We start from the raw sequence: 13,621 nt of genomic DNA, 5'->3' as shown, positions 1-13,621 counted from the left end.
TTGCCGCTTATGATCTGAAAGCTCCTTATCACATTCATTAATGACAACTTGGTTGAACTTCTTAAAACTAATGATGTGTTTGAGATGGGGAAGGGTATCGACAAAGCATAAAAGGGGAAAAAAATCAGCTCACGGTGGCCAAGCTGCCAGAAGGCAGAAAAAGACACTGCCTGAAATGCCTGAGCAAATTCCACAAACGTGTACACTGCTGTCACAAACCTGTGTGCTATGTGATGAAAGCACATCTGTTGCAACAGTAATCCCTGTAAAATATGTGAAAGCAGAAGATTTTTGTATGGAACACAGTGGTAAAACTCTACGGAAAATATGAGCGTTTTCCAAGGGCCTCCAGTAATTTTCGTGAGCAATGAAAGATGTTGGTGTCTCAGCAGACATAAGAGGGGTGTCAGAGTGAGGACCTGCACGCGGTGGTCTTGCTAGGAATACGTTCAGTCGGTCAGCTTCTCGATGCTCCATTCCTGATGCAAATTTAAGTCACATATTAGCTTTGTTTTGTTCGAATGAATCGCTAAGTAAATCACGAAACCCAGAAGGTACAAGATGGAAGCAGAACAGAAAACAGACACGAATATTTTGCAATCCCAGCAAATTCAGTCTCCCAGTTTCCCACAGCACTGCACCGGGTCTGCCCCCACTAAACTCATTGGGAACTTCTCCATTAAAACCTGTGTCAATGGGATCAAGTGCATGGTTTGGCTGAAAGCTATACATTTACCAACCAAGTATTTATTATTACATAGGCAGTTCCCAGAAGATGCATTCATGTAAGGTCTGTGAGAATTAGCTATCAGATAACATGCGTTGCCTATGGGGAGTTTGAAAGAGACACTGTCATTTATTTGGTGGGAGTACAGTTCCACCTCACACTTCAAAGTGTCTGAGTTCTCCTTTAAAAACTTCAAAAAATCAAGAAGAAATAATCTGACGGAAGAAATGTGGCCTTTTAGCTAGCGGATCCTTCCTCCCAAAGAATCTTGGAAATGCCCCTACCATCGCTTCAGAGACAATCAGACTTTCCAGTTGTCTGACCCGAGACCTGGAAGGACTGTAAATCCTACCAGTGCAATCAATCTTATCTGCTGCAAATCTTCAGAGCTTAGACGCACCGGTTTTCATGCAAGGAACACTCTGCCCTTTGCCAGGCCTTCCCAGCGGGGTTTCAGCAGCACCGCAGACCATTTAATTCTCTTCAGGCGGTCTGATAAGAGGGTCCCAGATGGAACGGTGTCAATCAGTTGCTGTAAACCAGTAAATACCTTCATATAAAACAAAGGCTTTACTAATTCAGGCACTGCACCCTTCCCACCCACATCACCAGCAGCCAGCATAACACAGCTCGCAGGAAGGCAGCCAGGTGAGGCTCTCTTGAAGCCCAGCAGCACCACTGAGAAAAGTGGAACAGGAGTTGCTACAACATTTTTACAGCTATCCTACCTGTATCACGCATCCAGCCATAGCTCCACAACCAAAAACAAACCCAAAAGGGCAGAAACCAACTCTTCTGGGCTTCAGTCTGGTGAGCCTTGAACAAAATTTCCACTCAACTTTATTCCGAAGCCTGTGTTTTCTCATCTGCATTTTGTCGCTACACTCTTGTCCCTGCATCTTGCAGCCGACTGATAGATTTCAGCAGTCTTCCAAAAATATTCTGCTTCAGTAATTTATGACCTCCAGGTCAATATCTGAAATGCTACAATGGGTTGCCATGGAAATGTCGATACGATCAGCTTCTCTGCACACATGTAATTGTTATATCCAAGAAAAATACCTGGAAATTTAGAAATTATAGCCCAGTCATCTTAGGGTGATTGAAAATAACATTTTTGCCTCTTGTTAGGTTTTATACTGGAGATTCCGCAGTGCTGTGGGGCTGCCTGGGCCATTTAATGCCCCCAGCTTGAGCCTTTGGGCTGCCTTTCCTAACTATCTCACAGCCTAACAAGTCTCCAGAGACTCTGCTTGAAGAAAAACAAAGCAAAAAATCCTTCAGCTCGCAAGTAGAATATAAAGGTAAAATGAGTGATTTTTCAGCCTGCTCTTTAGTCAGCACTTTCTTAACAGGGCTTGGTAAAGGCTACGGCGGAGTGGCAGGCAGAACGGCCAGCGAGCCTGCGAGCCAGGATTTCAGCTCCGTGAGCCTGTGAGCCCCGATTTAATCTATGGCCTTTAACAACAACATGGCATTTTAAGCCCAGATCCTTGAAAGAACCCATTCCCCAATTTTCAAGTAATTCATTTTATGATGTATTAAAAAAAAAAAAATCTGTTCTAAAAGCCACCTAACAAATATATTCAATATAGCCACGGATATCTGGGGCTTGGCATAGCCAGCTTCAACATGAGGGCAAGTAGCAGAGACAAGCAGGAGGCTCACATCTGTGAATAAAGGGCTGTGAGGGTGCTGAGACCCCGAGATCTCCGTAGGATGGGGATCAAACCTCTGCTCCACTCCACAGCCAGAAGAAGAAATGATTGTGATGTGTTCATTACTATAAATAGCGGCGTCTCTCCTAAAAGGAAAGCCCTAGAAAGGAACCCAAGAGGATGAATGAATTCTGAAACGATGGTATAGTAAAGTTCAGTGAGACAAACTGGATTGCTGCCTGCTCAGCACCACAAAATGCAGCTCACGAGATAAAATTCTCAGTGCCTGGTAATTTCATACATATTAATAGCCAGGCAAGGGCAACTTCTCATGTCACTGTTTAGTTCCTGCAGCTACCAGCCTCACCAGATGCTTTCACGTGAAGCGACCTGGACTTGCTGCCCTCTGACAGGACGCTGCTTCAAAATGTCACCGCTGCCCACAGCCAAAGGCGGAGATCAAAACTCCGTGTCACTTTACAGCACGCTGCCAGGTTATACCAAAGGATGAGAGATACTTCAGGAGACACAAAAAAAAGAGAAAGAGAGAAAAAAAAAGAGAAAGATCAGAAAGAGGAAACACAATACTGGTTGTATTTCTTTATAAATTTAAAAAAAAATAAAAAAAAAACCTCCCTACACCATCAACATAAACTTTCTCTCCTGACTTTCTGCACCGGGATGTGCATTTTTGAGGCAGCTGCTTCAGGCATAAAACATTTCTGTGCCTCGCCATTCAGGAAGCAAGCACCTTCAACAACTGATATGTCTCCACATGTGCAACAGGAAAAAAATCTCTTGACAGGAAAAGAGAGGTGGACACAAAGTGCACAGATGGCTGACAAAATTACAAGTTTTAAAATAGCAGTAAAGAGCAACCACTATTTTAGCCTTTTATTTTCGGGTTACTTTTAGGGCTGAGCATGTCTCACATGATTCCTTCTTCAGATAAAAGAATCCTTCATAAAATATTCTTTAATTAATCACACCATTATTTTTTTTAAAGCTACGATTGTTGAAGGAATGTTAAAATATCGCAGTGACCAGGACTATTTTTTTTTGACTTGACAACCTACAGTGGCCAAACCCTGCAAAATGGAGCGGAGCCCAGGGAAGTGAGTTCTGTTCCAAGGACAACCGTCTGAAGCCCAGAAGCGCTAAAGAAAGCGCTCCGGAGCACGGCGAGGCTCTTTGCAGCACCACAGCCGCCGGGCAGGCCAGCAGGGAGGGACTGCAGAGGATGAGCCTCCGAGAAGCTCTGCTCCTGCCTCCTCCCTGCCACCGGCTCCAGGTCCAGGTTTCTGGCCTCATTCCCCTCGCACGTCCACCCCGCAGCACGCAGGGGCTGCTGAGAAACCTTTTCGGAAGAACTACCTGTGGAACTGTCAGCTCTGGAGCTGAAATCAAACCGATCCCTAACCCCCTCGCCATCCAGATTGTGATTAATAATTTTTCCCCTTGAAAGCACTGCGCGTTGCCGGGCAGGCGAGCCGTGCCAGATGGTCTGTGCACACACAGAGAGCTGGAACAAGTGAGTGACTGCACAAAAACTCACAGATAAAAGGAAAAGCAAAGATGCAAACCAGGCTTTTAATCAAAGAACCTGCTGCAAAATAGAGCACAAAATATTTAACCCATTAACAAGCACTGCGGTTTGGAGAGCAGAGACTTTACCCCGTGCCAGGGGCTGGGGCAAGAGGCCAGGTGCCACCCTGCATCAGGGTCTCTTTGGAGGCACACTGCCAGTGGAGGGCAGGGGCTCCACAGGCACTGAAAAAGGCAATGAAATGTTTCAGTCGCTTGCCCTGGGGTTGTCAGACCCCCCAGTAGCCTCCAGCAGGTCACTGCATCCCTTTTAGCAACACGGCCAAAGGCTCAAATGCAGCAGAAAGAGAGGGCCGGACGGGAGCTACAGGACTCCTGCAGCATCTCCAGCAGCCCAGGGCTGGGGCTCAGACAGCAGCAGCCAGCAAAGGGACAGGGGGGCGGCTGGGACAGAAAAGGACTAATCATTAGCACAGTTAGACTTGTTTAACCTACTTACGAAACCATGTCCCTGTTCTTTTTTCAGCAGCAGAGGCTCAGCAATAGATGCAGATCTGTGCAGGAAGCGGTGCAGCGCTCAGCCCCGCAGGAGCAGGGCACCGCGATGTGCCAGCAGGTCACAGACACAGGCACTGGGTACTGCTCACCTGGGGGCCTTTAACAGAAACCCTTCAAATCCACATTAACAAAATAATCATCGTTTGGCTAAGAGTACATCGCGGTTTGAGTCAGTCCTGCGGAGAGAACATTTTAAATCGTCTTAAAATGCAAGTGATGGGTAACATGACTCCGAAGGTTTGTAGTCAAATGAGCCAAGACAACTAAATTCAAATTATTACCAGCAAATTTGTGCATGGGACTTCGTGCCACACTCTCCATTTGGGAGCAAATACTTGGAAAACCTATAAATCATGTGTAACACTATCATTTAGAGGGATCAGTCTGAGCTCTGTTAGCAGTACTACAGTTTCCGCTACTGCCATAAACTTCTTCCACTGTTTCAAAACAGCATTTCTGCTTTATAGAAAAGCACATATTTTGAAGAGGAAATAAATTTACTACTGTGCCGGAGTTCAGACTCAAAGCTTCTGAAATCAGAAGTCTTACTGGCTTTTTCCTGGGCTGAGATCTCCTGCCTCTTATAACTTCAGGAGAGCACTGGGGAAAGGAGACTTGCAGTAGCCGCAATGAAAGTTAGCGCTGCTGCTGCTGACTTGTCAAGTGAAAGTTATTTTTCCCTAAAAAGTCCAGGCAGCCCCAGGCATTGCTTATGGAATTTAAAACAAAGAGAACACAAACAAATAAGTGAGAGTAACACCAGCTACAGAAAGTTATTACCCAGCTCAGGCTCTAGCTACGAACACAGCTCCATAGACCAGGCACTGCCTGTGCAGCACCAGATTTGAGGCACTGAAATCTTTTAACTGGAACTGAGCTTAGGAGCAAGAAAGCATTTGCTTATAGGGCCATGCTGGTGTACAGTAGCCACCATGAGTTAAGTGACTGCAGAGGAAAACCCAAATGGTTCTTCCTCCTCCTCCTGCTGCATCTTGTTCTGTTATTAACGCAGTGACCCATCCAGTGCCCTCCTTTAAGCAGCGAGGTACCAGCAGCACACTGCATTTCTTCAGGGGCTGGCCACCGAGGAGCAGATTTAACAGCACTGGGAACAGTCAGGACCAGGTGGAATACCTGTTTCATCCTTGGACCACTTCACAGGGCCTCACATGGGGCTCTTCTGTGTCAAGAAATGACAGAAATGTCAATGTTTGAAGGCTATCCATCTTCCCCACAACTCTGGGCTTGCCCATCGCTTTCATTTGATGATGCCTGAAGCTTTTTGCCTGATCAAACCACTTTATCATCATTATCATGGACAGCAGACGAGATTTATGCTGCTTTCAGTCTACAGCAAATGTTTATCAGCATTTTCGACTAAAGCTTACTTCAGTGACGCATACCAGATGCTATTTTGCGTATTGTTATTAAACAGAGTTTGAAACCCATCACACAAAACACCAAACAGTACATGCCATCCATATTTTCAAATTCTCAGTTTCAGAATCCATTTCCCAAACAGAGATACGGGTTGCAGAACGTTTTCAGTTGTCGGGACAGAATATTAAGGTCTTCCTGTGAACAAGTTTCTCCCCCTTTGTGCCTGGCAGACACATCAGAACCTGCTGGACTATTGCCATCCTCCGTCTTTCTCAGCAGGTTGGACAACATGCACACAGCTTGTAAATAAACAAGCCCCCAAAGGATGCCACTTCATGGAAGAGCTCACCAATAGATGAGGAATTGCAAAAAGCATGTGGGTGTGCACATACATTTTCATAAGCAACAACTCCACACATGCCTGTGGGCGGCTGCACACACTCACACATGCAAGCACTTGCACGGGCTCTGCAGGCAAGCTTTGACTTCTGAACTGCTGCTCCTATGAACTCGGGTCTTGCAGTGGGCTATTACCAGCAAAAAACAATATCAGCTTTCAGTAAAAACAAGGTTTACATTACTCTTGTCCAAAAGGCAAATATTTTGTTCTCTCTTTCCTCCCATGAGGTTGTGAGGCTCAAGTCATTAAGTCTTGTGAGATCAATGGATGTTATAATGAAGAATAAAAACAAACATTAATGAAATCTGTTATAAAGTGTATCTATAAACAAACAAGTTTTGACTTGAATAAATATAAACAAGTGATTAGCCAGGCTCAGCTTCACACACCCTTAGTGCTGAATTAATTAATAGAAAAATGTGAAAAATAAAATGAGCGCTTTCCCCATGCTTTCAACAGAGCTTCTCACAAATATTTTGTAGGATTATTTGTATAAGAACTGTTGTTTTACGGACCAGGATCGGCCTTATTATCATTTTGTTATATTTAGCAACATTCAGTACATTTGGTAATATTCAACTCCAGCTGTAAGCTGTTTACAACCATCACGTAGAGAGCCCTATCACATTGTTTCAATTTAGTAGAGAAGCTGAAATGAATCTGTCAGTTAAGAACAACGTGAATAGTATTTTTTAATTAGCTAACAATACGAGCAAACTGCTGATATTTAAATAAGCACAAATAATTGAGTTGATCACCTTTAACTCACGCATAACTGAATAGAAGTGGAAAGCCCTCGGTAACTTGCCTCATCGCGCCTCATAACCAAAACAGGAACCCAGGTCCATTCAGAAAAATAAAAAATAAAAATTGAGCCTAAGGTACATGTATTAACACTACTGAAGTCAGTTTGACCATGTGGATCTCAAACTGCCTAATGGCAACAGGGGGGAAAAATGCAGAAACCAAGGGTCTTAACACAATGCCGTTATGTTCCTGTACACCACATTCCTTATATTTCACACAGACCGTATATAAGCGTCTTGTTCATTAGCATTCAACTAATCATCCCAGATCATTTATTGCACTCTTATGAAAATAGGAATCTTTAGATTTGCTCAGAAGTTTCACATAAAAATTACTACAGAAGTCTTATTTGCCCGTGCTGGCAAAGAACTGCTTCATCAGCTCCATCTCTGGTTAGGAAGGGTGACATCCAAGGGCCTAGTAACTCTCTGGAGACTTGCTTTTCGTAAGTGCATAACCTTGCTTCTTATTCAAGAGTTGAATCACAACTGAATTTCCAATCTTTCCCTTCCCAGAAAAGCCCTGTGAATCTGCAATGTGAAATTCAGAGAAAATCCAAGACAGGAGAAAGACAGATGTATTTATCATGCACAGATGATGTAGGAAGGAGACAAAAAAATACTGTCCTCAGTGCCTTACTGACTGCAAAATAAGGGAACAGTAATTAATCAGCAGGAATACAAACTGAGACGAAATATTGATCGGATTTGGAGAAACTTTGGTCTTCTGAAGGAACTGTTCCTCTGCAGAGGTAACCAGAAAAGTTTCTGTAAATTAGAATGGCACCCAGCCAGCCTGCAGCCAATCTGAATGTCGTTTCAGGCAATCCAGAAAAAAATGTGCAACAGATTCACATTGGTTTCTAAAAAGTAATTTAAATACATTAGTAAATCAATGGCACTGACAGCTTGATGGACTATGATGGAGGAGTCTTCCTCTGAAACATCATCTTTAAAACCTGTAAAGCTCTGGCAGCTGAGTTGTTACAACTTCATCAAATTTTTACTTTATCACTTTACTTTACTTTATTACTTTCCCAACAACTTTCAGTGTTTGGTTTCTTCAGCTTAAATGGCCATGGGTTTCTCTCCTGCTGAGTGGGGCCCTGACCCCTCAGGACTCTGTAAGGTCCCACCAGCACGAGGAAGAGAAAAGCTTTAGCTCTTTTAGGCCATGGAGAGGCAGGAGGTGGCACTAAGTGGACTGAGGAGAAGCTTTGCTCTGACAAGGTTCAGCTACCTGTTCAGAAAGGAGCTGGTTGCCCCCACTGGGTAGAAGCAGAAACTCCTTATTTCCTTCCTTTTACCTGACTGGTGCAAGTTTATGGCCAGGGGGATGTTAGCCACCTGTGACTTGAAGGAAGAAACAATAGTAGACATAAAACAAAAATGCCCCAAGAAGTACATTCCAGGGTCGCACAAAACAATCACATCTTTCAGCACCAGGCCACCACCCCTGTGAAGACCTGCCACAAACCCAAGGACTGCTGTGGGAAGGGGCTGCCACCCTCCAGAAGAGGCTGGGAGCCCGCCCAGCCTGTCAGCCCCAGTATGTTCCTGGTGGGACTGGTGGCAGGTTGGGCTCGGCCCTTCCAAGGGATTCAGTTAGTGGCCAAAGACTGACCAATCTGCCTGGTTCAAGTGCATTTGGAGAGGTACCTTGCTGCCTTCTTCAGTAATAAACTGTTCTTTGCTAAGGTCATCTTTCAGCTGCACAGTAAATACAACTGTCAACTACAGCTGAGTTCTGCTTCTCATCAGTCAAGCAATACAATAAAACTCAGAGGAGCGTATTTAGACAATGATTTGGAGAGAGAATGCAAACCTTGAGGAAGTTTTAGTATAATCTTTTCCTCCCAGCTGATCAACAAAACAGACACAGTAATTTAGCTTGGGATATGCGATACAGAGTTTACAAGCCTGACACTCAGACTGCCTTTAGAGAGAAAAACAATCAAGTTGTTTTTCTAGACCTCATCATAACCATTAATTAAACACTTACCTTCTCTTCACTTAATGTCTAAAGAACATTTGAGAAAAATAAAAAATAAAAATAGCAGTTTCAAGAAAAAAAAAAAACACTCCTCAAGCTTGCCTATTTAATTTTAATTCTATTGTGTAGGAAGTTTTACTGCTGTCAAGAAACATTTCTCATCTATGTAAGAAGGAATTCAGCTGGAAATACTAAAATATTTTCAACTTACTGCTTATTTTTATCTAGAGGAAGATAAATTATTGTATGCATGCAAGTAGTAAAAACACAGTTGTCAGAAAAAAACAGGGTTTATTCCCACCGTACCTGCCATACATCAGTGAACCTATGAAAATATTTCTTTCCAAAACAATTAGCCCAACTGAGTGAACTGTAATGAGCTCATGTTGACTTTTATAGTACTACTCCTCTCCACATTACTGCCCTAAAATCTCGTGCCTTCAGTTCTCCAGCACATTAACAACTTGTGTTTAAGGGGAAAAAGTGGTAGAAGTGCTGCTCCCTTTACTCTGTGATTCTCACCAAAACCAGATAATCCTACACCAGTCAGAACGCGATGACTCAGGCTGCCAAAACAAATATTTACCTTTCCCAATATCCTAATAGCATTTTACATAAATGCAAAAGCAATCCTGATGTTGTCCAGAATCAGCCTCTGCCGCTTGTTTCACACCCATGCTTTCCCAGCACGCCGGCCAAGCTGCCATAAAAGATGCACACCCCGATCTCTGCAGGGGTTAGGAGGTGGTGAGTTTTGTTCTTCTGGTGAGTTTTGTTCTTCTGTGTTTTGTTGTTGTTTCATTGTTTGTTTGAAGAAAGAACAAAATCTCAATTTCCCTCCCTATAACAGACGGGTAACAGTGCATGGAAAATGGTAGAATAACCCTGCTGTCAGGTACACCTCACGGGCCTGCACATTTGGGGTGTAAATTGCAAAGCCCCTGCCAAACACGAGGCCTGGCGTGACCACTGCCACGACCACGGTGGCAGGGACAAACCCCACATCCTTGGCACGATGACTGACCCACCCAGCTCCCAGTCCAAGGGGTTTTTGGTTCCTTCACCTCCTGTCTCGCTGGGATGAGAACAGCTTGTCCCTTTTCTGGGGGAAAAATGCAGAGATAGGAATATTTACAAGGAATTCCTATCTATCTTTCCAAACCCAAACATTCACAAATCATGAGTCATGACCCCCCTTCCCAAATCACTGGATTAAATTAATTTATCATGGGATTTCGGAGGATGTTATCTTCAAAATTATGGAACACCATGCAGTCTGTATTATTCATTGCTTTAAAATATTTACAGTCAGAAACCACAAAGTTTTTATCAACCGTTAAAAGATCCAGAAGCTCACCTAGCAGGAGAAAAAAAAAAAAAAAGAAGTAATCACATATTTGTATGATTCCTGGAGGCTGGACTTTAAAAATAGTCCAAATGTTACAATTCATCATATGTAAATTTATGGGACTTGGCAACAATGCCAATGTCTCCAGGGATGGTGGAAGAGGGGGAGTGCTCTTGGTTAAATGCTCTCTGCCTCTCTCTCCCTTTCTATTTTATTAAATAGATACAGCGTGCTGAAAGTGCCTTAAGTATATCCTAAAAAAGCCCATTGATCAATTTGGAGTGTTATGGAAACACGCAGCACATCATGCTTATCAACACCCCATCACTAAGTATTTTGACTCTTGTTAAGCAAAACGAGATGCATTCTGGAAAAAGACAACGCAGAAAATAAAATTACAATTTTTTTTTGCAAACATGCCCTTTCCAAGACTATTGCCCAGAGCAAATCAGGAGTGAGAAGCCAGGTTTAATAAAAAGCATAGAAGAACAGCCCAGTTTCAGCGTGGTTGTTCACTCGTTTCTTAAAGGCAAAGAAAATTCCATGGGGAAAAAAAAAAATATATATATATATACATATATTGTGGTTTTGTTTTGTTTTTCCAAAATAAAAGCTAATCTTTAATCAATTTTACAAATCAAGAGAGGACAGATGGAAGGAAGGATTACTCTCTTTACATTTTTTCCCTTGTTTTAAGATTTGAAATATGAAAAATTACTACAATTCCTACCTGGCACAGACACTTGCTGTTCCAGACAAGGTCAGTGCTACGTCTCAGCCTGGCCTACAGATCAGCCTCATTTTTGCTTTGTAATTCCACAGTGCTGGCTGATAGCTATTACTATTTTGTACCTCTGCACCAGAGCCTGCAAACCTGAGTCCTTATGCAAGTGCACAGCTTGCAGGCCCTGAGGAGACGAAGGGCAGAAGGCTGCTGGCATCGCACACCGCACCGCAGCGTACGCCGCGTCGCCGTCGGTCACACCTGGCCGTCCACGAGCAGCTACACAGCACGGTGCTGCACTTCACAGGGGTTTTCAGATGCTGCTGTCAGAGCCTTCCTCCAGCAGGTACCGCATGCCAATAACTGGAGCTGATCTACAATTTATGCTTTGCTGTGTACCAGACTCCTACTCCCGAGGAATATTTATCATCCAAAAACAAAAATACTGCCATAAGGTGTGAACAAAATCAAGTCTTTTGTTTAAAAGGAAACACGGTGACTGGATGATATTTTCCAACATTGCGGTAATTTTATAAACATATACTAAGAGAGCAACTTCCACCGTGTGATTCTGGGATGGCGGCACTCAGACCTCTACCTCCCCCCTGCTCTGGTCCAGAACGAGCACAAAGACCACCAGAAGAGCCTGACACAGCACTGCATCAGTCACAACATTCAAAAGTCATTTTGGTGACCAAACTGGAAAAAAGTCAAATGAATACCATGGCTTGCTTCCTTTTTCATCCCCATTCCAACTTGGACATTGAGAAATTTAGTGTGCTAACTTGGTGCTAATTACTGCCTAATCTGTGGCTGCCTGTTCCTCCAAGTGGTTTCAGGGGATTACTGCATGTAGAAGTGACGGTAGAATTTTTAGAGCAGGTTACCCCATTTATCTTTTCAAAATGTAAGGTGGCATACTAGAGAAAGAGGGATCATGGGCGTGTTTCTACAAAGGGAAATCTAACGCACTGCAGAATACTTGAAAACATACTGTAATAAGATAATGCTAGGGTATGAGTGGCAAATAACTGCAGTTTCATACACAAATTTGGAGCCAAGTTGGATTTTTTGCTTCCAGTCAAATGACCCAATTAATCTCAGTGTTAAAGTCAGCTGTCAAAACATCCACTTACCAAGTTTGCATCCCTTATTTATTCAGCAAAAAAGGAACCACATCCGAGTAGAAATAGAAAATACTACAAAGCAAGGGTGATTATGTTTAGCTCTTGTTATTCCATCCCTATCCTCATACATGTTATGTTAAATTCCACACATGGAAGCACAAATAAATCAAGAAAGTTTATGTTCATATCTGAAGATACCATTATTTCCCTGTTAGGATTAAATTCAGCGCAGTGAAAACAGTGACAATGTGAACTGTATCAGCCTTGCTGTCCCTGCTGCAGCCTTTCAGCACGGCCTTCGCAAAGCCAGCGCTGCCACCTGTCCCCAGCACACAGGGGCACCTGTGCCCTGCTGCCCCAGCCACCATCCTCTTCCTCTGCCCTGACACAGGGACTCGTGACTTCACGCTGTCCCTAGAGCATACACAGCTCCATCATCCTGGAGATGGTTCTGACTGCTGCAACACTCGTTTATGTCAGGTGAAGTGTTCAATTCCTTCCCTACCTTTTCATCCACAGAGGCAGAAGAACACATTTCCATGTTCAAGGACAGAAAACCAGAGACAGCAGCAGATCACGTTGCCTACCTGCCTTTAGCATCACTTTATCCATCAGCTGGTATGAACACCTCTGCCTTACCTTTATACAGGGTATCTGCGTTCTCAACAGCAAGTTGCTTCTTGGCAGCTGCTCTGCGATAGACCACGTGTGTTCTGCCTCCTCCCTCCTCCTCCTCGTGGGCCCCCTTCTCCAGAGGTTCGATGAAGAACTCATCCTTGTCCGTGCGAATCATGCCAGCCTGGAGCAACAAGGCAGAGATCGAACATTTTGGGTTACTGCACATACAGCAGACACTGTGAGTAAACAGTTACAATATGCTTAAGCACACATTAGTGCTCTCTAGAGAGCAATTAGGATGCAGAGAGGAAATCAGGTGAATTCTTTATTAGAGCAAAATGACGCATCGTTTCCCCAACTTGACAAGAAAGGACAAAAGGTAAAACCCTGAACCAAAGGGATTTCTCCTCGAACCAAATGAGCAGAGCACAGGTCTAAGAATCTGTCTAGGAAATACCATCTCAATTAGGAACCAGCTACAATGAAAGTTAATATGACCTTGGCTATCTGTCAGCCACAGAACGCTCCAGTGCTTACTATCTCTGCTAAATAAAGGATCGGTTCAGAGCTGGTCCTTATGGGCAGTTCTACAGCCAAGAAGCACAGAGTCAGCCTTTCTGTTCAGAAGCAAAGCAGAAAAGAACTACAGCTTACGTGCAGGCAAATAAGCCTTGTGATTATCTTCCCCTTGACACACAAAAAAAAAAAAAAAACTTCTTGCAAGAATTAGCTACGAA

At 43.6% G+C, this 13,621-nt stretch overlaps 1 protein-coding gene across 1 annotated transcript in view; it reads right to left on the bottom strand.

Annotated features, from left to right (window-relative positions):
* The window catches only part of ADAMTS2 (ADAM metallopeptidase with thrombospondin type 1 motif 2), a 177,223-nt gene that overhangs the window by 100,835 nt on the left and 62,767 nt on the right, over nucleotides 1-13,621 (bottom strand). Inside the window, exon 3 of the mRNA XM_032196684.1 lies at nucleotides 12,906-13,065. Coding sequence (XP_032052575.1) covers nucleotides 12,906-13,065 — 160 coding nt within the window. The remainder of the gene's footprint in view (nucleotides 1-12,905; nucleotides 13,066-13,621) is intronic.

The sequence above is a fragment of the Aythya fuligula genome, chromosome 14 (assembly GCF_009819795.1).
Source record: "Aythya fuligula isolate bAytFul2 chromosome 14, bAytFul2.pri, whole genome shotgun sequence".
Taxonomy (NCBI): domain Eukaryota; kingdom Metazoa; phylum Chordata; class Aves; order Anseriformes; family Anatidae; genus Aythya; species Aythya fuligula.
The sequence above is the reverse complement of the archived record's forward strand: the minus strand, read 5'-3'. Positions and strand labels throughout refer to the sequence as shown.